The 27,186-nt window shown below is 45.9% G+C and overlaps 1 protein-coding gene and 1 long non-coding RNA gene across 9 annotated transcripts in view; one reads left to right on the plus strand and one right to left on the minus strand.

Annotated features, from left to right (window-relative positions):
• LOC113926749 overlaps positions 1–14,426 on the plus strand; it is a 32,424-nt gene extending 17,998 nt beyond the window's left edge. The window contains exon 2 of the long non-coding RNA XR_003521415.1: positions 14,085–14,426. This is a non-coding gene — a long non-coding RNA (uncharacterized LOC113926749). The remainder of the gene's footprint in view (positions 1–14,084) is intronic.
• The window catches only part of SASH1 (SAM and SH3 domain containing 1), a 188,348-nt gene that overhangs the window by 14,327 nt on the left and 146,835 nt on the right, over positions 1–27,186 (minus strand). For 5 of the 8 annotated variants that reach the window (XM_027602078.2, XM_027602080.1, XM_027602079.1 and 2 more), the window contains 9 exons: positions 26,905–27,037; positions 20,296–21,131; positions 15,247–15,321; positions 13,650–13,793; positions 10,461–10,596; positions 9,475–9,644; positions 8,590–8,799; positions 7,663–7,813; positions 3,417–3,530 (listed from right to left, as the gene is read on the minus strand). In XM_027602078.2, the coding sequence (XP_027457879.1) occupies positions 3,417–3,530; positions 7,663–7,813; positions 8,590–8,799; positions 9,475–9,644; positions 10,461–10,596; positions 13,650–13,793; positions 15,247–15,321; positions 20,296–21,131; positions 26,905–27,037 (1,969 nt within the window). The remainder of the gene's footprint in view (positions 1–3,416; positions 3,531–7,662; positions 7,814–8,589; positions 8,800–9,474; positions 9,645–10,460; positions 10,597–13,649; positions 13,794–15,246; positions 15,322–20,295; positions 21,132–26,904; positions 27,038–27,186) is intronic. The other 3 variants (XM_027602082.1, XM_027602083.1, XM_027602085.1) reach the window with 1 other exon arrangement.

Below are 27,186 nucleotides of genomic sequence, written 5' to 3' on the forward strand. Positions count from 1 at the left end.
TGTTCACCCTGTTTCCTGCAGGTGGTCCAGGTGAGGGTGGAGGATGATGGCACCAGCTGGCTCTTTTGTTCTTAGAGAATTCTCCTAAAGATCCCTGTCTCTCCAGCACCCATTCTGAGATTACCCCAGGTGCTTTTCAGACTGCTGCTTCTATGCCATATCTCAGCAGGCTTGTTATGCTAGCTCTTTAAGGGTGAAGACTATTTCCTATCCCCCTCGGCCCTCCTGGAGCTGAGCCACTGATTTTCAAAGTACCTGGAGTTAAGCCCAGCTGGTTATTAAAAACCCACAAACTCGAGACCCACTGGTCTTCAAAGCCATCTTCCATTGCTGGTTCCCCACGTCTAGGGGTGCCTGGTGTGGGGTCTGTTCTCTGTTCTCCGGTGCATTTGGTGTCCCTCTTGTTTGTGGTTAGTCTCGCCAGGAGTTTGGTTCCTGACCATGTCTCCACCCCTCCTACCTTTTTAATATGTCCTTCTCTCGACAGTTAACTGGAAAGTCTGTTTTGCCCGTATTTGGGTTATTTTCTGGGTTGGATGCACTAATGTGGCTGTTACCTAAGTTGTGTCCATGGGACAAAGGGAGCTTAGGATCCTCCTACTCTGCCATCTTCCCAGAAGTCCTCTAGCTGGGTTTTCAGTCCCATCTTAACTGAGGCTGCTGTAACACTAGGGTTTCGGGAGAACTGCTATCTTCCCAAATTGATAAAACACTTCGGCAGAGTTCATGGATCAAATTTTGAGGTCCCCAAAATGCTCATCAGATTGGGATTAGGGTGAGGTGAGCAAAGCGCCGAGGGGCACCGGTGGAGGTGATTGCTGTCAGGGTCAGGCAGGTACAGGTGAGTAGCTGAGAGTGCGTACCTCCTTAAACTGTGCCCCCCCCCCGCCCCCACCCTGCCCTGGTTTGAGAGCCCATAATGGCTTGCAAACTATTTGTTTAAATTCTGACGTACAATAAGAAACACATTTTCCATTCAGCCAGTACACACACATGCACAGAGAGACATTCACACTGAAACAAAGGTTACAATAACACTATCAGTCTTACCTTTGGAACACACCCTGGTATTTTCTATTCTGTTTTCAAAACTGCTGTTCATGACCCTCTAAACTGATTTTACAATCCACTAATTAAACTGCAACCTGCAGTTTAAAAAGCTTTGCTTCAGTGGGTGCTCAATATTTTAACGCATGGGCTACTTGATAGGATTCCAACGACAGCTAAAAACTATCAACCCTGGGCATTTTTCACAATGGTCTTCATGTGTTTGACAGAACTTCAGGGGACCCTTTACTGCTGTCTCTCATCTTGCTCTAATAGGAGGAGCCTGGGGGCCACAACAGAAGCCCAAGCCACCCATGATAAAACGGGATGCATCGGACCCCACTCCACATAAGCCGCCTTCCTGAAATTCCCTATCGACTGCCTCCCCGTTAGGACAGGGAAGAAACAAGATGCGTAGCCTTCAGCTCACCCTCTGTCTCAGTAATTGCTCCGCACTCAGGCCATACCGGAGGCGTTTACAATACTGCTTTTGTGACCCTGATGGATGGTCTACCTGGTAAACTGTTTTCCTTAAGGACCTAACAGCTCCCAGCACTCAAATGCTGGTTTTTGCTGTGAAGAGAAAAGGACACAGGAGACACACAATTTAGGTTTTACAGCTGCAGGTATTTTGGATGCAGTTTATTTGCCTCACACAGCAGTTGGGAGGAGCAGAGACTAATGACTGGGAGTAACGACTAGGAGGGAGGAAGTCAGACAGGAAGCGATTATTGCCGAGGTCATCATGGTAATAGAATCCTCCTTTTTCAGAAAATTGTACTTTTCAAATCAGGTATTTTCAAAGCGTCCTTTTTAATGACGCCTCATTTATAAAAAGATCAAAGCTGAAGTGTAGAGGTGGCTCAAGGCAAAGACGCCACAGACGAGCAGGGCTTACGGGCTGCCTAACAAGCACCGGCTCCTTTAAACACACCTCACATTAATCTCTGCAGTCAATGGAAATACTTCCCTAGTGAGAACCCAGAACAGCTTGGTTTAAGATTTGAATAAGCAAGGGGGGGGGTGGAGGGGGAGAGCGCGGTGGAGATACCATGTTCTTAACTGTCAAGTGGACCAGACAGAAAAGATGAACAAAAACAGTCACACCTATTTTGAAAACATCTTGCTTTTCAAGAGCTTTGTGGTGTGAGTTGTGGACTTCTGGCAATTTTATACCTTGCTCGCATACTGTCATGCTGCTTTTCAAAGTGACATTTATGGCTGCTCCTGTGGTGCCAAAACCTATCTATTGAACACCTTCTATGTGTGTATAATTATGAAGGATATATTATAAGTGAACCACCGATTTGGACTGTGTTTGTCATCTGCAGTGAGTCTGGCACTCCATACTGCAACTACGGGCAAAAACATTCTCCTTCCAGTGAGGAGACCATGGGTGGGCCTGGCCTACTGATGTGAAGTCTGGGGACTATCACTGAGCCCCAGTCATGCTCTCTGAGGGAGAAGGAAGTACCGTATTAGATGTGTGCAGTTGGGTGATGTCTAGCTGGCCTGAAGTTTTGAGATTTTTTTTAAAAACAAAAACGTAGTATTTTAAGATTTAATCATATAGCCTATATTTATTCAGAGATGTAGCTTCCACAGAAAGGAAGCAAAGACCGTTTGGATAAAGTCAGTCTTTCTACTTTATTTCAGAATGAATTTAGGTGCTTTTGCATTGTCATCTTTGGTAAACAGATAGATTCTGGCAGTGGTACATCAAAGGAGTGCCTGCAACAGTGATCCACAAGAGAACAAATAAGCCTGCTTCCCTGGGCAGTGTCCCAACACCGAGGGCCGCCGCGCTTGGGCTGACTGCCCAGTTCGTAGTCTGTGTTTTACAAATGCTAGGTATTAATATATCATTACTTTGTTTAGCTCTTAGAACAGTCTGTAAGAAAGGAACTCATTTACTATTTCAGTGGTGAGGGGGGTCAGAGGCAATGAAGTCATTTGACCAAAAAGTCTTGGGCTTGTAAATGCTCTATTCAGGGTTCAAAGCCCCCAGGAGCAGGACTTCCGGTTCTAGACCCCACGGCCCTTTCCATGACCTACGCTGGGGCTAAGGCGCTGAGAGCTTCAGGGCAACGGGAAGTTGAGGGGCCTATCTTTGACACCCAAGTGTCTTAAACTCTCATTTATGTGTGAACTGGGATGGAAGACTCGTTTCTCAAAAATGTCCATTGCCTAGTTTCTTGAGAGATGTTCAGTCTTTTTAAGAACCTTATTTAAGCACCAGTAATCCTGGAAAAATCCCTGTTGCCAGTATCCCCCAAAGCATGGCTCAGGCTCAGGAAGAAAATGAGTCATAAATGACCCAAATGGCTTGCATATTAAGGCGCACTCATAATTCTCTGTGTGGACATTACCGTGTTCCAGGTTCTCACTGCTTTCATAGCATCCTGAGTCTCGCGGAGAGCATCCACTCAGGCCCTGGCTGTCCACCAGCAGCTTCTCCTGAGACCCTGACTGGTCGCTGTTACCTAGAAGGTAAACGCACAGCACGGAATCATAAGGGGAAGGAAACGCAGAGGTTTCAAAGTCAACCACATCCCGATTTTATCATGCTATCCCCACACATTTTTAAGCCTTGAACTTCTGGCAGAGAACGCTTTTAAAGTGAATGAAATAAAAATGAATGGAGGAGATCGGAACACATTTTTTATAAAGTATACCATGATGATAAGTTCAGAGGGAGAGCATATAGTCTTTTAAGTTACCCAGAGGATGACTCAGGCCAATCAGGAAGAGGGAGAATTCAGAACACTGTGCGAGCAGCCAGGGCAGCTTTCTGAGAGATGGTACTGGAAGGCAGGAGTGAACATGCCCCGTTCACAAGCGGGTTACCTTAATATTTGTCTTCCAAGTTATCTGTCACCAGCTTTCCCAATTTGGAAGCCAATGTGAAAGTGCTAAATGAAATACTGAATTTTATTACAGTCCGGGAGCATTCTCAGGTCTTGCTGACAAGCACTGGCTCTTGTAGTCTCTCAACAGGAATAAGGCTGGCAAATGGGAACATGAACCCCTAACCTGATGGGGGCACAGGTTAAATCCTTCTGTTTTTGTTGTTTGTAATGTGTTTGTTAGGAGGTTTCCTCTCCTTCTTGGCCTCTCCCTTTGTTTGGGGTCAGCATCTCTATTCCCTGTACACAAAGGTAAGACAGGGAAAGTTCAGGAAGCCCCCTCACTTGGACACTGAGTCATGAACACTCGTCAGGTGGGTGACTGAAAGAACCCTTAAGTACCTGGTGTTTCTGTCCAGGGAAAGTGCCCCAAGTCAACCCCATGGGAAATAAGGGGCGGGGAGGGGAGACCCTTCATCACTCAGTCATGTCACCTGCACATTCTATAAAGAGGGCACATAAGGCCTTCATGGGAGCGAGGTTAGGAAGAACATCGTTGTATTATGCAGAGAAAATACTTGGTCACATAAAACAGAAACCAAGAAAACATTTTCTGCATAAATGGTTTTAAGTTTTTTTCCTTTCTCTTCACTGCCCCTCCCCCGACCACATACATAAGGAAAAAATAAAAAAACCAGAAATCTGATGCCGTTTCTCAGGTCATTAAAAAATGTACGGTAGGAAGGCAGACGACCGCCATTCTGCCCCACACCAGCTGTTCCTCCTGCCCACTCTCCACTTCCTGTTGGCGTTTCTCACACGAATCCTGGCAGAGGAAGCCCTTAAAGTAGAATCCCAAATTAAGAAGTGCTATTTATTTTTTAAATGACTAATGAGAAATTAATTGGAAGCACAACAGCAAAACCTTCACCCTCCCCCACACACAAAGTAGAACATTCTAGAGTGATGTCCTCATTATGTGGAAGAGCCTGTGGATTTGAAGTGGCCTTTGTCCTCATCTAGTATGTTATTTAGGAAAATGATATGTGTAAAATGAGGGCTTTGAGCTATCAGTTACAACCCAGGAGGAGGAATCAATGTAGCTTGTCCTTAGCGAGACAGTTCAGTGTACCGCCTCAGCCAAAACACACTCCAAAGTGCTGACCGATGGGAATAAAAGAGAACGCTTGTCCCCGTCACTGTATCAAGATGCAGACTGTGTCTGCATCTTTGGGGCTGCCAGCCTTATCCGACACAGCAGGGTGCCTGAAAGCCAGTTCAGGGGATACGGTCCTGAGGCCTACATTGAGGCGCTATGGTCACTTCCTGAAAGATCCATTCAGCAGCTACTTAGCAGGACCCCAACGATCAAGTTTACGAAAAGTCACTCACACTAAAAGCCAGTATTTACCAAGTAACTTGCCCTCTTTGATTAGGGAGAGCTCTTAGATGGAAGGGCAGATTCAAGGCCACATCCTCTCCCCCACTGACTACCATGAATGCCAAGGTACAAAGGAGAAGAAAGAAGGTGAGCTTGGACCATGAAAATTCTCATAGTCAAATAAGCTCAGAGGACTGGGTCTGGAGGGCTGAAACCCTGTGTGGGCATGACCTGAACTTGGACCTGAAGCCCTCCCCCATCTCACATACACACAGGCAGGAAGAATAACCTCGGGAAGGAAGAGGGAAGGGAATGGGATTCTTGGATAGCCGGCCTTTTCAATGAGCTTGCAACAGTTCTTTGTATTTCTTTAAAACAAAATTGAAGCAAATATGCCAAAATGTTAGCTTTAGTTAGATTTAAGAAGTAGATATGTGGATTTTTTTCTCTGTACTTTTCTGTATATTAGAAATAATTGCTGATGAAAATTCTTACTACAATTCTTTAAAAAGAGCCTTTATTTGGCAGGCCTAAGACAGTGGTTTTGGTGTCAGTGCAAGGAAATGCTATCAGACAATTAAATGGAACCCTGTACGAAGGCCTGCATTCCCCCTGCACAGATGTGCAATGAGAGAGACTGGTGGGTCTGACTGCCAGCTCATGCTGGAGATGTGCTTCATGCTCTTGTGGGTGGCTAAGCGAGAAAATCTACAAGATCTCAGTAGATCTCTGGACCGATCAAGTGCATAGAAATTTAGTTTGACAGAAATCTATGGTGTTCCTTTAGGTTATCAGTTACTTAAATACAATTTAACTGCACTGAATGTAAAGTCTTATAATTCCAGGATACGTCTGGACCCAGATCATTGGCACTAACCAGCACCCTGGAGCCCCCGAAGCCTTTGAGAACCAGAAAAAGGAAGGGCTACTTTGTACATTAGCGACAGTCTAAGCAATGGCACAGCACAGATTTGAAATGGTATTTATAAAGAAGCAAAGAGCCCTCCTTAGACTTCTGAGTATGCATCATGATAGGCAGATTCCCTCCTATAAAATATCCCTTGGTGCAGACCTCAGGACCTGCTCCCCCCGAGGGGCAATGAATCTGAGCCAATGTGGCAGGAAAAAGACGAAGCACAGATCCACCCTGTCTTATCCTCAGGATGTAGCTTCGCTCCTATGCTCTGAATGCTACAGGAAACGTAATGGACAGGGTTTATAAACCAGCTGTTCTCAGTGGCTGAGGAAGAGCAGATGTGGTCCAGGAGAGTAGATGATTTAATGTTGATTGATATTAATACAGCTGGCTAGCCACACCAGGCACTGGGCCAGGAGGTCCTCTGTCCACAACCTGGCCACACGCCCCCCTCCCCAAGAGACAGCTCCCCTACCAAAGAGACCCAACATGAAGCACAATTCTCTTTTCAAATCTATCCCTGAAGGCAGTATGTTTATCTAGGGTTCAGACATCTATTGGAGGGTGTGTGGTCCTCTATGTTTATTGGTTAATTTAGAGGGAGGACCAATTAAGCAGAAGTGAATTTCACTGTACTGACTCACTGGCTTCCATGTGTCTTGGGTCTGATACATTCAGTAATATGGATTTTTTTTTCCCCACCATTAACCTTGGTTTTGGTTTGTCTTTTAGCAATAGAAATGCTATTAGCTGGCGAAGCAGAGCACTTGAAAGAAAATGCATTTGAATTCGATAACCAGAAAGGATACTCCCCTCGTGATGAATAATTTCAGGGGTATTTTTGATGTCAGATTCAAGAATAAAGAGCAAGATCAGACGAGGTTAATGGAGCAGAGGATACAGTATATTCAAATAGACTCCATAAAAGCTGGGAGCTTACTGAACTCTGCCCATGGACTGTAGAAGTGAGCTCTCGCCCTGGCAGTCTCTGCTCTCCACAGTCACCTCTGGTAGCTCCTGCTGCTGCAGGGGAAGCTGATGAATGTCATTTGTTTATTAACCCTCCCATTCGATCAGGAAGCCGCTCTGGAGTGCTTTGAGAAGGGACTGGCCCTTGGCTGGGCAGGACACTCCCAGTGCGTCAGCTCCCTCTGTCCCCAGGCATCCTGAGGACAGGGCCCAAGGGGGCCTCTACCATGTGAAGGAAACATAACTCGTTTCTCAGTCACTGGGAGCAGCATTTTCCTCAAATGTGACCTAGAAACATGCCAGGAAAAGCACCAGCAGTAAGGTTTTCTTTTGCTCTCCCACCAACCGAAAGGGCTACGTGGGGGAATTCACGCCTTTGTGCCATTTGACATAATACACGACAGACCCCGGCTCTGGATGCAATAGGACCGAAGGCGGGACTGTAGGGAGCCGAGTGTGTGTCTGAGCTAACGAGGGACCCCCGGGTGCGGGGAGGAACTTACTGTCATATTCCTGTAACAGTTCCACTGCTGTCAGGAGGACAGCCCTGTGTTCCGGGTCCCTGATATTTAACTCATCCAAGTCTTCCTCCTCCAGGAGCTTAAAGGTGTCCAGGTCTTCGTACCCATTGAACAGGAAAGTGGGCATGTGCTCCTAGGAGGGAAGGGAAGGAAGCCAGGGGTGAGTCAGCAAGCGCTGCTACGTGATGCTTGACCAACACCCAGCCTCAAACCCCTGAACCCTTTCCACGGTCACTTTCATGCTAACTGGAAGATTGGTAACTCTCATTTATAATGTGTTCTGTACCTCCCAGCCACCCAGCTTAGCAGGCGGGCAAGGCATCGCATTAACCACGGGTTACGAAGATGTACCTTGCAGGCTGAGATGGACCCCACTGGCTTGCATTTTAACTGTGCCTCTGCCCCGACTGAAGCCTTTAATGCCACACAACGCACCATGGAGAACACTTTTCTTTCATTTACAGAGCTACTGAAATCCATCTCAAAGCCCTGTGCCTTCCTCAGGAGCCAGAGAATTTGCAAGGAGGACACAGAATCTACTCTGTGGCCCCAGTGTACTAGATCCTAGGAATAATTGGGGGGCAGGGGCCGGTGGGTGACTCCTCACAGCCTGGGGAACCCAGTGAGCAGGGCGCCAGAGCTTTGTGCTTACAGCTCTTTGAAAGTTATTCTTGGGGCTAGCAGCAAATTTTGACCCGGGGCTTGTGCGGTCGCCCCAGCAGAGGTCAACAGCAGCATTAGCATACTGGTACCTATTTCTGTAGAATAACAGATACTCATCCTAGTAACGGGCTGCCTTGCTGGATGACACAGATCACCTGCCCCCTTCCCTGAGAGTGCCCTTGCTTAATTTAGGAAAAGGAAAAGGCAACAGGGTGCCACGTGTGACCGGAATGGGACAAAACTGACTTTCAGGTTGATCCGATCAAGGAGATCTTCCACAGATTTGGGCTGGGGTAGTCTTCCTTTTCTCCTCCTCCTGGTCGGGCGCTTGGGCTTCTCTTCTTCCTCATTTAGCACATCTACATAGATGAACTTGAATGTGCCGACCTTGTTGTTCAACAGACCCATCCAGGTGCCCATGGGTGGCTTGCTGATGATATCGATGATGTCTCCTTTCTGTGGCCCAGGGAACAAAGATCTTTCCATTAGATCCATCTCTAGGCATGAACCGTGCATCAGTTAGATGTGTTCATCACACAGATGGGAAGCTACTGAAATCACTATACATAACCTTGGCAGAGAGCCAGATTCCATGCAGGCCTGAGGTCTCCTACCCTCCACCCCCTGAACCATGAGATGAAGTGTGGCCCAAGTCTTTCTTGGTGCTTATGGCTAGCTGGGCACCTAGCCATCATCCAGAGCTCCTATTTCCTAGCGAAAGACTTCCCACCAAGCAAATGCCAGCACAGTCCCTGGTCTGGAAATGCTTCAGACACTGTGCAGCTCCATCTGTCCCGTTAAACATCACTCGTCAGTCGCACAGAGAAGACAGTTAAGGTTTCTTCAGCTGGACAAAGACAGGCACTGGGAGGGTGGCGGGCAACAGGAATTCTAAAAGGCAGCTCAGGTCGCAGGGAAGGGCTGGGGATGAAGCGGTGATGACAGAGGATTAACACAAGACCCACCTCTGTCCTACATGCTAGCTGGGTCTCTGTACAGAGGAGACCAGTTTATCACCGTAGCCAAGATACTGGCCAGTGTGCACCAGAGGAGCCCAGCATTCAACAGCAAGGAAAACAGACCACCTCTTAAAGACATGAAGAGCCAGGCTGAGGCCAGGCACAGACCCACCTTGAGCTTGAGCGAGTCTGTGTCGTAGGGACTAGGCGTGAAGTCGGTGTGCACCCTGGCGCGCCCACAGAAGGGGCCCCGGTAGGGGGGCTCCTCATCATCACCGTCTTCTGACTTGACACTCTCCCTGTTGCTGGTTGAGGAGTCAGTGGTACTTACTGTCTGACCACCTGCACAGGAAAACCAGGAAGAACAAGGGTCAATGCAGACTTCCTGCACAGCGAAGGTTAAAGGCATGAAAGCTATCACAGATCAGGAAACTCAGGGACAGAGCAGGGAAGTCACAAGCCACAAGCACACGTCAGGACTGCCGCAGGGCTGGATCAGGATGCTAGGGCATCAGAGTTTTTGGATTGTTATCCCTAATCAACCACCTCCGTAGACGGGGAATCCAGCAAGTTGTCTTTATGACCTGGGAATCCAAGAGATACACAGACTCCCTAACGGAGGACACCACAAGCCTTCCACAGTCATAACCTCTCCAGCTTACTATTTTTACCCCATTTTACAGATGAGGAAACTCAGAGAAGTCAAGGAACTTGCCCCAGACCAGTTGCTTTGAAAATGGTCCTTTAAATTGCTCTCTTTTCCCCAGTACCCTCAGCCGACACCCAGTGAGCCTTGGAGTGGTCGAGCAGCACTTGTTACATGTGACATTTATAATTCTCTCTTCCCACACCTCTTCTTTTGTTGGTCATTTCATGAGCCTTACCCCTTGACTTGTTCCTCTCTGTTCTCCAGATCTTTCCTCTGAGGTGCTTTCTCTATTTTCTCCAAAACTCGTCACCCCCTCTTTTGTGCCCCTGCTATATACATCTACTCCTGAACAAATATGACTCTCGGCCCACATATTTTGCGGGTCTCTAATAGCACCCTAAGGGTCAGAACTCGGTCTAACTCCTTTTTAAAGTGCCTGACTCTGACACTCAGTAAAAGGCTGATTTTGACTCCAGCTGCAAGCACATATAATGACAAATCAGACGTACTCATCGAGCTCTGCCCACTCAGAGAACTGCGCAGACTCTCTACGGAACCTCCGGCTTTGAGCTTGGGCTTGTCCATGTGTTCGCCATCCGGCTGTGAAGATGGAGGGGAGCCAGGCATGCCATCAAGGCCCAAGTCCTGGAATGGGTTTCAACAAAATTAAGTTGCATCAGAGTGGATGGATGTCGTTTTATAATTTAAGGCAATTGAACCCTCCACGAAATCAGTTGCATCCATTTTGATAGGCATATTTGATTCCGTACCCAATATTCTCCTCCTTTTTAATCTAGACCCTTGCTTCAGTTTAGAGTTGTGGCTCCCATAACTCAATCATTTTTCATGCTCAAATAGATACTCTTGAAATCTCCAAGAAAAATCTATCTACCCCTGAGAACATTTCATTAAAGGCTTAGAGACTTCTAGCATCGTCTCTAGGCCAGTGATAAAGATGGAGTTCGAATGCAGATCAAGTACAATCTACCAGTAAAGATCTGGAAGTACTATCAGAAAATATTTAATCTATCAGAAACATTGACACCTAAAAAAGAAAAGGCCAGATTCTTTTTCTGTTTACAAAAATTCTTGAAATTAGCTAATGAAATACCAATTTAGAATACAGATATATAGCCAAAATACCATTTTTTTTTTTTTTTTTTGGTCTGTAATAAAATTTCTCTGTGTCACCATTTGGTTTTTGCTTCTTTTACTTCTTTTGTGTGTTGTTAGTACAAAGCTTTGAGGTCCCTTTCGGGTCAGAATGCTGACAGGAGTGACTCAGCAGTACTTTTTCACTTTTGGGGTGGCTAGGTAGCATTAGCTTGGCAGCTGCTGATTTGCACATACAAGCACAGCATGCTCACGTGATTGATGGTGCTATAGGGATAGACAATATCATGCTTCAAAACGTTTGCAGTCAGAATGGTTTACTTGCCAAAACAGACCACTTTCTGGCACATTACTTGGCCACGTGAGCACAAAACCATCTAAATGAAACCTGTTATTTACATAGTGCCGAATCATCAGAAGGGCTTTAACGTGATTCTGCGAGTCCTGCAAACATTTAAGGACAACAGTAATGGCAAGCTTCTGATCCAAAATTTTTTTTTTTTTTTTTTTTAGTAAGCTCCACGCCCAACAGGGGGCTTGAATTCACGACCCTGAGATCAGGAATCACATGCTCTATGGACTAAGCCAGCCAGGCACCCCCGAAACACATTTATGCTTTATATTTAAGGAAAGTGAGCAAGCAAGCTCAAATACAAAACAGAGGTGCCATCACTGAGAAGTAACTGAAGCTGCAGAGTATGAATTCCTGCATACATTTTCATTACTCTTTCTGAATCATCAAAAAAGTCATTTGTCCAATTATCTTTTTTTAACACGTCTGGAAAGAGCACACAAATTTTGAAAAACAGCAATATGAAGTAGACATCTCTGATAATGTATGTCCTCAAATGCTTTTACTAACTTATTCATCACATGTTTATTGATTACCTACAAGAACAAGTACTATTCCAGGTGCGAGGCATACAGGAGGAACAGAGCAAAGATCTTTACCATAATGGTTGATATATCTACTAAAATGTTAAACAAAAACAAAATAAAACCTTGCAACATTAGCCTTTTCTCTCCAAAAGGCATTATTCTGATCACTTATTCCTTTTTTTTCCTCCACTCACATGAAATGACTGCTTTTAAAAAAGAGAACTAAGCCTCCAAGCCTGCTATATAGTACTAAAATCATAGAACACAGCTCAAGATGACATTAAAGTTCTATGCTCCTGATCTGTAAAGCAGAGACCCCCAAAGAATGGACGTGTACAAGAGCTTTTAGTGGCTATTTCAATTCATGGGAAAAGCAAACTTAAGTGCTTAAACTTCGTGATGCTGCATTCAGTGACTGGTGTGACGTCTGCCTCACAGGAGAGTGCACTGTTTGCCTCAGTGCTGGGCAGAAATCTAGGAACTGCCATTGCTCCCAAGCCCATAGGGACAAAAAAGGAAAATAATCATGGGGAAGACATACAGAACACAGCCCAGACTTCCCTGGAGGTCTAACAAGCCAGAATTTCTCAGCCTGAGCATGGTCAGCATGTTGGATGGAGAACTGTTGGGGGGAGCCGCTGTAAAATGTTTACCCACATCCCCATCCTCCCTCTGCCAGATGCCAGCAGCGGCCACGCCGCCCCAGCCCAACCCGGTTGTGACTGTCAAAAAGAGCCCCAGCTGCCCTGGGATTGGAGGGGGATCCCCCTCCCCCCACGAGAACCACCGTAATATGCTGAAGACACTGTGCGGGCTTTGTGTGCATCCCAGTGCAGGCCACTGGCTAGCTGGCGGTGGTCAGTGAGTCAAACGGGGAGATGCTTGGATGGGAGCTTACACTGTCCACCAGAGGGCGCAAGCTGAGCGAAAATGTCTGCTTTCCCTGTTTTTATTTGGTGGCTAGAGCAGCATCGCTTACCTATCTCCAAGTAGACAAACATCCCATACACAGGTACCTCAACAGACTACAAAGTGAATGCTATAAAGGTGCAAATGGTCAAAATCACCTCAAGGCTCAGCTCTCCAAATGCCTTTATTCCCTCCACCCACCCAGTTCGGACAGGAACTGGTCACGTTTCTCCTGATGAAATTAGACAACTAGAGGGGGTCTGTGCTGTGTTACCTTACTGGCCACAGAGAGAGGTCCAGTTAGCGAAAACGCCCCTGCAGAAACGACTACTGTGGGCAGCCCTGCAGCCAGATTTTCCGAGTCTATCTGCTATGAGCTTTTAGAGTAACTTCCACTACACCTTTTAAAAAAGTCTGCTGTCTAAGGAAACTTGAGTGTCTTTTTCAGCTTTGATTCTGGTAACACCCATTTTGTAGCAAGGAATATTTCCGCAAATAAAATCCTTCCTTTGTATCAAATGTTAAGTGCTTATGGCACTAAGAATAATCGTTTCTTTACATGTTGTCTTTTTCTCGTGTGTCTGTAAAAGACAGGGCCCATATCGTGGATCCTCAGCACTGAGCATGGACCACTCTAAGTGCTTTATAAACATTCACTGACTCTTTGAATAAATGTCTATCGAACTTCTGTGTCCATGCTCCTAGAGCCTGGTTAATACCAATGCTTTGTATTTAGCACCCTATCAGATCTCAGACTGACCATCCTCGGCTCGGCTCTTGGCTCAGGAGTTGCATACCTGCTCAGAGACAGAGCTGCTATATTTTTTAGACATTCTCTTCCTCATTGTCTCTTTCACTGATTTCACCTTTTTCCCAAGAGAGATGCGGGAGGCAGTGGGTGATTTGATAACTTCTTTGTACACAAAATCTCCTTCTTTACTCTGCAAAACAAAGGGTTGTAAGTAACTTTAACCACAGACAAATGAAGCCCTGAAACAGGTTGTATTATTCAAACCATTAATGTTCTACCTCTCAGAAAAATATTGGCATCCCCCAGGATCTTGAAATTTTTTCCTATGTTAACTTAGTGCTATGTTATTTGTCTTTTCGATTTAAAATTAAAAGCTACTCACTAAGGGGCTTTTGCATGTTTGTTTAAAGTGAGATGTGGGTCACTTATTATTTTTTTTTAACCTTAGTATATTCTCCAATTATACTTTTCCTCATTTTAGCTACCCAAGGGGACGGCATTTCATTAATAAAGAGTGATTATGTTCACATAATCCTGGCAGTGGGGAAGAAGAGGGTACTACTGAATCACCGCAGGTGAAGTGGTAAGAACAGAATGGCCAATCTTAGTCATCAGAAGTCCAACGTCTCATCGGACTTACAGCCCTCTAGAGCTCCATGTGGTCAAGTACTAAGAGTATGTACATTTCCTTCTCTGAACAAGTTAGACTTGTGGTCACCTCTCATTCTATCTTGCATTGAAAAAAAAAAAAACAACTTTCCGCTGAGAAAGGAAAAAGAAATCATTCTTCTCTCATTTTTTATTAAAGATTGACTACATAAAATTACTGGTTTATGAATCAATAAAATTTGATATCCAAATAAAATATTGTTATCCTTCCAGGAAATTCTCAAACACTTCAAAAATCACAGAGGGGTATTTTAGCCGACACGTGACATATACATCAATATAAAGCATGGAATTTTAATTTCATAGTTTTGGAGAAAATGCCTAAGGGGAAAACAAAACAGTAGGTAAAATTCACCTACATCCTTGGAGCCTCACAAAGAAAACCTCAGGGAACAGAGTATTGTACACCACAGGGGTGGCCTGTCCCCATGGTGACCCAGAAGGTGTGAGGCCACTAGAACCTTGGCTCCAAAGAGTCTGGTTTGCTCCGGGCCCAAGGAGACTGGGTTCATTCCAGGACACCCCAGATCAGAAAGACCTAGACTCCTAGAGGGCTATGCACTTGGCCTGTGGTCAGATTGGTGTCTCAGAAATGCTGGCACAGACTCTCGCCCCCATCACAGGGCTCCATCCTGGCACACCACCTGTGTGTACCGGTTGTGTGCACTGGCAACAAGTGTGAACAAAGGGCATGTGTGCTCAAATGGCTAGGACCGTGGAAGCCAAACTCCAGACTGGGTTTGCAACTTGAAGAGAACCAAAAGTGAAGGCATCATGGGGATGGAGGCGGTCATTGTTCATTGCCCGTGCAACAGCAGAGCATCTCAGACAGGGAGAACAGGGCTTCCTCCATATACGATGCGGCATCACCGACATTACCCACCATCGTTTCTCAGAGACAATAAACATGCAACTGTGTCAGTCCCATTGCTTGAATGCAAACCTTTTTTGCTTTTCCTCTGACATATACTAACCATTGCATCAGAATTGTTGCTGCCAATGTGTAGAGAGCGGTTCGTCAAGTCAAATCCTCCAAAACTGCAGGTTCTCTGTGGAAAGGAGTGGGTAGGGTGGGAACAATCCAGTTACGTTTACATCAGCTGACCGTGCACCAACCCAACACATTTCCCATTTGCAGGACAATCATGAACCACAACTACGTTACAGGATGAAAGTAGGGAACAAGAAATGATGAGAAAAAAAATACATGATTCATGTTTTAAGGAAATTTCCCTCGTGTTGTCCTTGCAGAGGCCACTGGAACTGGGCCTACCTCAGAGGTCTAGAATCCCCTTAACATGCAAAAACCAATTGGTTTAAAACACACACACACACACACACACACACACCAAAAAACCACCCACATGTTAGGTGCTCTAAGATTCCCTGTCGTTTAGCAACAACAGATCATCCCCTTCCAGTCCCCGGATACCAGCTGCACCCAGTAGTGATGGTGAGGGCACCCATGTGCTCAGAGTGGTCTTGGAAACCCAGGTCTGAAATCCTACATAGGTCTGCCACTGACAGCAGGCTTTTCCAACAGACTCTTGTTTTGTTTGGTTTTAAATTGCTGAGAAGGGGAAAAAAGGTTATGTTTATAGTAGTCCAGTCAGGCCAAGAGGATTACTCACTCATTGCTTCCTTGACCTAGCCAAAAATGCTGCTAACTTTCCCATCTAACTGCCCAACTTAACTAATGATGACCCTTTTACTCAGAGTGTATGAAGACACCACATTTGCCCAGAAAGAAAAGGTTGATTCAGTGACTGTCGTTGACCACACTCTTGAATTCCAATAGGAAAAACATGATGTTATAAAGAACGAAAACCTTCTTGTCCTCTAGTTGGTTTCAATCTTTATGGAATTGCTTATATTTCAGCAATTTTATATTTCAGAACTTGCTTTGAATTCTGTTGTTCCTCCAGCAAAAGCTATTCGATGGCCACTCCCCCACCCCAAAAAAATCTGTTAAGACAGGCTCAAAGCACATTAATTTCTGTTACAACCGACTTACTTTTTAAGCAAATGGTAATAAAAGCTGAATAACAGATTTGGGTGCCAATATTTTATACTACTTTTTTCTCAAAGAAATCTAGTTAACAGCTGTTCAATGGAAGAAATGACCAAAAAAGCACAATGTAGACTATAAACATTGCCTGTTTAGAATAAATATACTTGAGATATATAGTAACTGAGCTGAGAAAGCAGAAACATCCAGGAAGGAAAATGCCAAGGTTTCTGGAATCTCACAGATGGCCCTGGTCCTGCTGTTTAACTTGCTGCGTGACAGGTAAAGTACTTAGACTCCAAACTCTGCTTTGTCCGTGAGCAGCGGACTTGCTGTGAATACACTCTTCATCACAGCTGCCCTGAGGATTCGGCAGCTTGTCCCGACAATGACCACACTCAGGTTTAGGCTTAGTCGCCGTTCTAAAGATGCAAATGAAGGGCTGAAGCTCAGTTGTGGGCTTTACATTCTACGAGCTTCCATCAGAGCCTCCCAGGAAGGAACCGGAAGTGAGAGCGGGCAGGCATGGCAGAGTGGGGGGGCCAGCAGACACAGAGTGCTGCAGGGGACACTCTGGGATAACCAAACTCAAGAGGCCACACAACTGGTTTTTCTCCCTCACCAAAGCTGCCGCCGCTGCTGAAAGTTATCTACCATGGACATAAATCTAATTTTATATTAAGTATCGATGGGCAATCTGATCTCCCTTATAGTCAACCTCACTGTATTCTAGTCTATAAAAAGAGAAAGACCAGGGTGCCTGAGTGGCTTTCATTAAGCGTCTGCCATCGGCTCGGGTCATGATCCCAGGCTCCTGGGATCGAGCCCCACGTCGGGCTCCCTGCTCGGCGGGAAGCCTGCTTCTCCCTCTTCCACTCCCCCCGCTTGTGTTCCTGCTCTCGCTGTGTCTCTCTCTGTCAAATAAATAAATAAAAATCTTAAAAAAAAAAAGACCGCTTTATTCAAAAACACCAAATCCCCCAACCTGGCAAGCAAGGTTATGGCCACCTCTCAAGCCTAATTTTTAACGTTTACCTTCCCTTTCCGGCTTCTAATGCCAAATAGATTTTCGCATTTTTGCAAAGGCAGTGATTTTATCCTAGTTCCTTTCCTGTGACTCAGGGCTTCACAGATACAGTATGGTACCCAGATGCCTCATCATTTTATGGCTTCTGCATTTCCCTGCTTCAAATTCCAGCATCTACTGCAACACTGGAGCCCAGCACGTACTTTCTGATGCATATGAAATAACTGAGAAAGAATTTATGTGGAAACTTGACTGCAATAAATTAGAAGCTCATTTATGTCTTCATATGCCAGCTGTAGGCATTTATTCCTAAAATAAAAAGCTCAGAGTGAAGAGTGGACTGGGTTTCTTAGCTACCAACTGTAACCTCTCCCAGTGATATGCTAAGGTGTCTGGAACAGACTCTTCTTTATCATTGGAGGAGAGACAAAGAATGTAACAGTAAACGTCGCTTGAACGAATCTTCAGCTTTTTCTGTAACATCAAGCAGTTCCCGAAACAGCATTCCTTCAACAGAGAACACAGACTGTAGAGAGGATAGTAAAAGAAAGTAAACCAATCTTCGCCTCTGGTGATCTACATAATTGAAACCTAAGTGAGGTGTTTTTTTTTTTTTAAGTTCCTGTATCTCCTATACAGCTAACAATAAGAACATTTGGGATAGATGCTTGCGGATGAGGAGAGCCAGTCGATGGAATGGTCATGCAGTTGAAAACATGTTTTGGGTGGGTGTGGGGGGTTGAATTTTAAAAATGGACAAAATTCCAAAATGTCATGCATGCCTGTTCCCCAAACAAAAACTGAATGACCAAATAAAAAGCAAGACAGGTGACCATTTCCAGTGAATATACAGCATTATCATTTCCCTGAGGTTTCATCAAGCAAATATGGCATTTTTTGAAAGACAAAAGGATCAAGTTTAAAGAGTAAAGGAAACTGTGCACTTTCAGGTAAAGTGGAGGTGATATGACAAGAAGGATGGAAAAGGCTGTTCAAAGTAAACCAAGCAAGGAAATTAATCCCATAAAACCAAATCAAACCACCCCAAAAAACTGTTGTTATAAATGCTTATTTACCCTTACATTCTCCGAATAATTGGAAAATTAAATTTTGTCTTCCTGATTGTGCAGTTACACTTAACAGGAAAAGGTATGTGCAGATTTCTAATTGAGTACTGAACACGTATGTCCAGTACTACCTCAGGCTCATAGTACCTTAAAAATACCCAGCCTTGGGTGACATCTGGGATAGAGATTACACAGTACCACCATGTTTATAGGAAGGAAAAAACTTGGTGCTTGAAAAGAAACTTGCCCCATGTCCATAACTCAAGGTCAGTGAAGAATTAATCACTGGCCCACAATTTCATTAGCACAAATCTTGGAAATAGAACTTCTAGAAAGTCTTGCAGAAGTTACATTATTAGCCTGGCAATAAAGGTGAGGGAGACGCGTGAGGAATTCAAGGTACTCAAGGTGGAAAAATTCTCAGTATGACACGATTTAAGTTCATGGGGATGAGTAACCAATCAACAGAAAAGAGGGAGATCCATCAAGGTCATGTGCAGATGAACTGGGCAGAGCCCCTCTCAAGCTAATAAATTAAACCAAGACTGGTTCGCCACAGCATTTTACAGAAGACCTGTGGGTCAGAACTGAAGGAGTGAGAAAGAGAACTCTGTGATGGTACAACAAACACAGAACCAACCACAAACTATCACCATGACGTATAGAAAGAACCAGAAGGGAAGTTGTCACAGTATTCAAGTGTTAGAAGATTTGTACGAATGAGAAAAGATAGAAAATAAGCTCCAGCAAGAAAGTTAACACATGTGGGAACATCTGGAAAACCTAAAGCCTAGGATGGACCTACCAATCCTTTTGGAATAGGGAAGGTCATTTTAGGGATGGCATGGACCGATCGGTCTCCATTTCCACAAGAAGCAGAACTCGACTGAATGAATAGAAGTTAGAGCAGTTGTCCGGGGAAGAATATCTGATGCATGAATGTGAAGGAACCCCAGGAAAAATCCCCTGTAGGAGGCTCCACAATAGTTTATTCCTTCAGACCCTTAAAGGGGGACGCAGCTAGCAGTCCCAGTGGACTGAACAGGGCGTCAAGGGACAGGGGGCCAGGAAGCCCACAGAATTCCTCACTCTGTGCCTTGTATGGGTTCTGGTGGAAGCTAAAATTTGGGTGGTAATTTCAGGGAGGAAAATGCTTATATCCTCAAGGTTGAACATAAGTCTCACCCTAAAAAGCAATCTTACTAGGTTTCTAATAATTCAGTAATAAAACTGAAAAACATTTTTGACTCTAAGTACTTTATTCCCTGCTATGTACAGAAGAATCTATGGGGCAGTGGAAAACATCTCTAAATGTCCACCCCTCTGTTTAAAGAAGATAGACACACTATCAAATAAATTTAAATAAAACAAGAGCTCTAGTATTTTTTGCCCCTCTACCTTTAAGAGCTTTCTGCTTGGCCCTACTAATCAAAGAAATGTACTTGACGATGTTTTCAAAATCACCAAATCGGTGATTGTGTTGATGACAATCTTTCCGTGAGCCAGTTTCTATTGTTTTAATTAACTGAAAGAATAAACGTGTCTTTTAAGAGCAAAACGTCCTTCTGTTTTGAATCAGCTTCTTTGAGGTCAAGTGACAGGATGGCTGAGAATCAAGACAGCCACTCCTAGAAGGAGGCCAAACGCCACCCCTGTACCCTGAAAGCCCTCCCCTGGATCATCATCGGTGTTTAGTTTCAATTAAAAATCAAACAGCTTCAACTGGCAAGAGGCCAAATGGAAAGGAAGCTATTGAGTAGGGTTAGAAATCTGAGGTGATGGCGGAATGGACCCTGAAGTCATGAAGTCAGGTGCAGAAGAGGGGGGGAGGGCGCCAGGCTCCACGGAAGAGAGGCCATAATGCTTGACTGCACCTCACAGAAATGACAAGGCCGTCCTGGTGACCATCTCTGTGACTCACAGACTTCTGGTGGATTCTCAAGAGAACCCTTTTAGTACAGCGGTCGACCGTGGCGGCCCACTTCCTCTTGGTCTCCTCCTCCTCCTCCAGCAAGCACCGCCTCAGGTCCTGCCTCTCGGCCTTGCTCAGGGTCCTGTCGGAGGCAGGACGCACTAGCTGGGTCAGGTTCAGGTGGCCGTACAGGCTCCGCTCCACCACGTAGGTGATATTGAACTCGCTGACCGCGGGGCGCCCACGCACCCTCCTGCTGGGGGCGCCGCAGCCCCCGCCCCCTTTGGGTTTCGGCCGGGGCAGCTGCAGGTCGCAGGCAGTGCTGTGGACTCCTTTTCTGGAGGGACGCTGGCAGAGAAAAGCTCTGGAACATGAATAGTTAGTATCCATTTTCTTCAAGCGGATCTGCTTCCGGACACTCTGGACCTCCTCCAGGGACACCAGAAGGTGGTGCCTGCGCCGGCGGCTGTCATAGAAGCAAACGCCGTCCGTACTTACCCCATGGCTCAGGGACCCGAGGCCCTTCTTCATCTCGCCCTCCGTCAGGGAGCGGGAAACCTTCTGGGCCTTTTCTTCTTCTGGATAGGAGAAGAACGTCCCCATCTTCTTGGGGGGCTTAATCAGGCCCCGGCTCTCTCCTTTGCTGAAGGTTTTGACCAACTTCCGGCCGGCTCCCCAGGTATCCAGGCTGCTGGACGATGGAGAAGTGGTGAGAGGGTCTGAATCATCTTCCGGAGGTTTCTCAGGAGAGCCATCAAAGAAAAATGGCTTCTTGTGCACTCCAGAGTAAAGGGCGGACCTTTCATCCAGGCCCGGGGAGTTCTCAAACAGGTGCTCCTCCCCGCCTGGAGGGAAAGCAATACGGACAGGTTCACGGTCTCTTGTACATACACCTCTACGTCCTCTCACCCAGATCTTTCTTTTCGTCATAGCCCCTGCCCTACAAAGAATAAGCTAATCCTCACAGACACCACAGCGATCCCCTCCCTGTATCACTTACCCTCTTCATAAACCCGGCTCCCACTCAAATAAATGCATGTAAAAAATAATCCAACTGTGCAAATGTATGGTTTCACACAAGCTTAACGTTAAAAGGTATTGGGTGTGTTTTCTTCTTTAAATATCTTTGTAGAACAAACACCTTAAGAAACCTACTCAAAATGCCATTTGGAAAACCTAAGCCAGTCATTATCACCATACTCCTTAGCCCTTAGCATTTAAAGATAATTACCCTTCTCCTCCCCACTCCAAATAGGATTACCCTCCCCCAGTTTGTAAGTGCTGTCCTCAGAAGCTAGGAATCAGAATTTCTCCCGTCTGAAAGGCCCTCCTGTTGAGTCCGCTTGGTTTTTTACAGTCACAGTGTGATGAATGCCATGTGGCCGATAGTGATTTTTTTTTTTTTTATTGGTACATGTGCCACTGAAGTAATTAAATCCCCAAGGCAGTTTGGGTGCAAAGACACCATACAGGGTGATAGTGTGCAAATGCAAATGACAAATGGTCCCCAGGTGACAAGTCAGACACAAGAAGTTAGGGAACTGGGGGATTCCAGCCAGACATGGCCCTCAACTGGCCCTGCTCGGAAGCAGCAAGGGCATTTAAGGGCCTGGCCACGCAGGCAGCCCCATCGAGCTTCCACTTTGTTTCAAGGATTCCAGCTCTTGAAGCCTTCCCTGGAGCAAGGTATTGAGCCAAGCCTTCCGGAGCCCAGTGGAAAGGTTTGGACTCACTGGCAGGAAAACTGAGTTCTTTCCTGTGTGTGTTATGTGAACAGATGTGAAAAAGAAGTAGGTCAAACTGTGGGTGTAGCGATCCTAACTGGCTGTGTCCCTTTAATTATAAGGAAACGTTTGAGCACTGCAGCTTTCCACCAGCTGAACCGTGAAAAGGAAAAAATAAAAAGTTCCTTGGAACAGAGGGGTGGCCCTAAATACACCAGCTGGGGTGGGTAAATGTCAGAGCTAGCTGCTCACTTCAGAAGGGGAAGGACGAAAGGACTGGCAGCAGTCCTTTCAAATTCTATTCTTACTTTTCCAACTGATGGGAGTTATTGTTACAAATGTAAAGAAAATCAGAACTGTAGTTATGAAATACAATCCCAGATGGATTCTGATGTCACGGAGATGGTGGTAGGGAGGGAGGTTCCAGACCGTGTCCAGCCCAGAGTTCTCCATCATCTGCAGCACAAATGTATTCCCTGGAGGATTATCCCTGGATCCTTCACAAGAGTGTAAAAGCAAAGTCTAGGCTTCAGAGGGGATATTCGCCAGACCAGAGGCAATGTGCAAACATCGTGAACGTCTCCTGCTCTTCCTCAGGACACCTGACTAATAAGGTATGGAGGCCACGGGTCCTTCTGCTGTGAGAAGTAAATATGGCAGTCTCTTCTAGATCAAATCCAGCCTCCACTCTCAGGAAGAAGGGACGGGGCCCAGATGAGAGGCACAGCCTGATGGCAGAGGCAGCCCACTCTGGACTCCTCTACAAACGTGTCCAGACCACAGACCATGGCTTTACATTTAGCCCGGGTGTCCACGGAGATGGCAAGGCCCTCGTCCACCTACAGTCTGAAGGGGCCTTGGGGAATCCAGGTGGGTCTACTGGGTACTTTAACGACCTGTCACCCAACAGCGGTCTGGAGATTTTCTGGACTCTGTATTTAGAGCTGTCATCAGAGCTTCCCTACTTCCATGGCACATGTGAGTCTGGAACCAGCTGGTAGGCACCTGCCCGTGACCTATAGCTCTGCGTCCTGGTTCTGAAAAGTCTGCATTTGGTAACTGGAGGGAAAAATGACCAGTGCTTCTCCAGTGGCTGCATCAGCCTGTGTGCTGAGGGCAGGCCTTGCCTGGGGTAGGTTCTTCTGTGGTGGGTCTGCCCTGTGGCCTGAAATCCCAGCCTGGACTTGATTCCTTGGTCCAGAGCACCACTGCTCCCATTCTGGGACCTCCAAGTACAACCATCCTTTGGAAGAATGGTGGTCAACATGCAAGGCCCCGTAGTGATTTGGTGTGACCTACTTTACATAATGACCTTTATCTATTCTCGTCACTGAGATCCGAATGCGGAAGGAAACGCGGCTAGGGTTTGGGGTGACTTAATGCCAAGAATCCACCTTTATGCCCTGATTCCAGCTCTGATTCTGCCACTCACCATCTCCATGACCTTGGGCAATAATTGCATCTCTCCGAGTCTGTTTCCTCACCTGTAATAACGTCTGCCTATCCTAGAAATATCTACTTCAAGACTACTGAAGATGATAAAATTAAATGAAAAGAAATATGTGAAGGCACTTTATAACCCAAAAAGGCACCCTACAAAAGCTAACGATTCATTACTGGGTCACCGATAAGCTGGGCCAATGAGGGAAGAGGGTCGGTGGGTATCGGCTCTAGGAGAAAAAACACCAAAAGGGCAGATGAAGGGGGTGCCTGGGTGGCTCAGTCGGTTAAGTGACCGCCTTCGGCTCAGGTCATGATCCTGGAGTGCCAGGATCGAGTCCCACATCGGGCTCCCTGCTCGGCGGGGAGTCTGCTTCTCCCTCTGACCTTCTTCCCTCTCATGCTCTCTCTCTACCATTCTCTCTCTCTCTCAATAAATAAATAAAAATCTTTAAAAAAAAAAAAAAGGGCAGACGAAGGGCACTGACCTGGCCTATGACTGAATATCGTCTAGGGTCATCTGTGCCCTGGATAAGGATTTGAAACTCAGTCAAAAGGGTGAGACTAGGTGAGAGACTCTTAACTCTCCTGGCTCTTGCAGGACTCCAGAGCTGAGGGGTGGGGAAGGGGTGGGAGCAGAGTGGAGTCCAGGTCACCTGGACTTAATTCTGGGCCTTCTGCCAGCTAGCTCAGTGACACTGAGCGAATTATTTAACCTCTTGGTGTGTGTCCATCCCCTCATTTGTGAAATGAGGATGGTATTAATGCCTGCCTCTGGTGGCTACTCTGAGGATGACATATTAAAACGAACATAAAATCTAAAGTGTGTAGAAAAGTGGCTGGCACACAGGATGCTCTCAGTGCCGGTGAATAATCTTCAGACAACTTAGTATTGGCACAGACACATAGGAAGGGAAAGGCTCAACTCTTTGAAGGTCCCGGGGCAGTGAGACAGGGGTTACTGGGAATGTGAGTCTCTCCTGCTTTGCAGAAGCAATGGCCAAGGACCCGTTCTTTCGCCAGCGAGGAAGCTCAGAGAGTGCCTCTCCACAGGATTTGGAGGACCGTTCTCGTCTATAGTCTGGCTGGGGGGCAGCCCCACGCGGATGCCCTGAGCTGCCCACACACACACCTGACTCTTCTCCTGGCAAAACCGACAAGTCCAGTTAGCGGCAGCCCAGCGCCCCAACTCATCAGACACCAGAGGCTAATGGGGGCTCAGGCGCATTTAATCCATCTTCCATCAGTGGCACCTAATTCATAACCAGATGAATTACAGTTCAGGGCTAGAAGCCCATACAATTACTACTTCTTACCCTAAAGCTACCCCTCTAGGTATGTTTTTCCCTTTTGTCAACTATGTCTCTCAGAGATAGTTCGAAAGGCAGCCCTAATGCCCACGACAACTCTGTACGTACGGGCAACTGGGGGGTAGGCCCAGAGTACCCCGCATGTCACTCATGTGTTCTCATTTATGGACAAGACCCACCAATCCATTCGCTGTGTTTTGAGATTTAATTTTGGCAAGTGTGAGAGGTTTGTTTTAAAATGTGGTACCCAAGGTTGAATGATGGCAATTCCATATGGTTCTCCTTACTATTCCAACGGACACTACGTGTGTGATTTCGTTAAGAGCCGCCCGTGAGAGGAAAGCAGGCTGTATTCTGTACTGTGAAACCATGACTGACACGCAGGTGTTAAAACAACCAAATGTAAAATCAGCATCGCACCCAAAGGCAAGCAGAATAACCATGCAAGAAGACACCCACACGAAACCTGGAATTCAACACAACTCTGTGCGAAGTTGCCCATAAGCACGTCTCTCTCGCTGCCCCTCCTCCCTTCTTTTCCTTTCTTGCCTCCATGCTCCCCTCGTAATACCCTCACCTCCAGTATTTCTCTAGCGGAGTGAAGCTGGTAAATAATTACAGCAAACAGAAATTTAAAAACAGCAATAAAAACAGGAAACCCTCCTCTATGTAAGTCAGGGGAAATCCCAGTTCTCTTCATGCCTTGATTTTATTTGCGTAAGACAAAAAAGGCCTCTCAATGATCATTTTCAAATCTACATGTTAAATTTTTGAAATTCCTCAAAATGTAGATATGACATTTTAACAAGTCATGTGCTTTTTAAAAATAAGACCTATTCTTTCCAGTATTTTTTTCCAGTTCACTTATCATTTTCCAAACAGGAAATCTTATTCTTTTACCCTTTTGGGAGATTCTTACAAGATGCTGCAAATGCACACTGCTAACAGGAGTGACGAATATGGGTGAGATTTAAGCTGTCATAATTACACTTTAAAGGTTAACTATTCACTACAATAAATCCAAGCCTGTGCCCCTTCTGACATAATTGCTTCATCTGACAAGCCGCTTAGCCAGCAATATAGCTCTTAAGATCCACTTAGAACCTAAGGTCCTTAGAGCCCCATCTGAACCGATTCCTGAGACTGTTTACAGGAAGAACAAATCATCCCCTGGAGATCCGAAAGGATATTACGTGCCTCGATTGTTGGATGTTTGTTTGAGATGGATGTATATCAAATCTGGACTAAATTCAATGGGCAAAAACTGTGGAAAGAGCCGAGATGCCCTTCGACAGACGAATGGATAAAGAAGATGTGGTCCATATATACAATGGAATATTACTCAGCCACCAGAAAGGATGAATACGCAACTTTTGCATCAACATGGAAGGGACTGGAGGAGATGATGCTCAGTGAAATAAGTCAAGCAGAGAAAGTCAGTTATCATATGGTTTCACTTATTTGTAGAACATAAGGAACAGCATGGAGGACATTAGGAGAGGAAGGGAAAACTGAAGGGGGGGAATCGGAGGGGGAGATGAACCATGAGAGACTATGGACTCTGAGAAACAAACAGGGTTCTAGAGGGGAGGGGGTGGGGGATGGGTTAGCCTGGTGATGGGTATTAAAGAGGGCACGTTCTGCGTGGAGCACTGGGTGTTATATGAAAACAATGGATTGTGGATCACCACATCAAAAACTAATGATGTACTGTATGGTGACTAACATAATAAAATAAAATTAAAAAAATAAATTCAATGGGCAAGAACCATTGTCCTTTGGGCACAGAGGCCACTGTTGAGAAAAAGTTATAAGATAAAGTTGATGTAAAGTGGTGTACGCTCAACATTAAAGCTGTGGCACATCTTGAGAAGACTTCCTTGTCACACACTAGCCATTTCCCATCGCTGTAACACGAACAGTAGTAAGCCTCCCGAGACGCTGGACGCCAGGATCCCTAACATGCTGAGCAATACCCTGCTCACATGCAGACCCGAGGCTCTCTCTGCAGCCTCAGCCGGGATGCAATCCCTTTTCCAGTTGAAATCATACTCTTTTTCTACTGAAGAGCTGACCCCGCCTGATTTAATTTGGAATAAACAGGGCGGAGCATGACTTTTTTTTTTTTTTTTTTTTTTTTTTACCTTCGGTGCTGGGCTTTCTCATCTCTTCCACTCTGATCAGTTTCTTCCTCACTCTGCGAGTGGAGTTGACCAGCTTGTGTAACCTCTTAAACTTCACCGACTCCTCGGTCTCATCATCCGATTGTTCTCTTGACTGGCAAAGAAACCAAGGAAAAGTTAATCAGATCATTGCCCCAGAGTCTTTTGCTCTGGCAGCCGGGCGCAGCCCGGCCTCCCCACCAGTCTGAGCTCTGGCAGCTGTGTGGCTGCACCTGGGGCGCCCACCGATTGGCCCGCCGGGGC

Source organism: Zalophus californianus, chromosome 7 (assembly GCF_009762305.2).
Source record: "Zalophus californianus isolate mZalCal1 chromosome 7, mZalCal1.pri.v2, whole genome shotgun sequence".
NCBI classification, from domain to species: Eukaryota; Metazoa; Chordata; class Mammalia; order Carnivora; family Otariidae; genus Zalophus; species Zalophus californianus.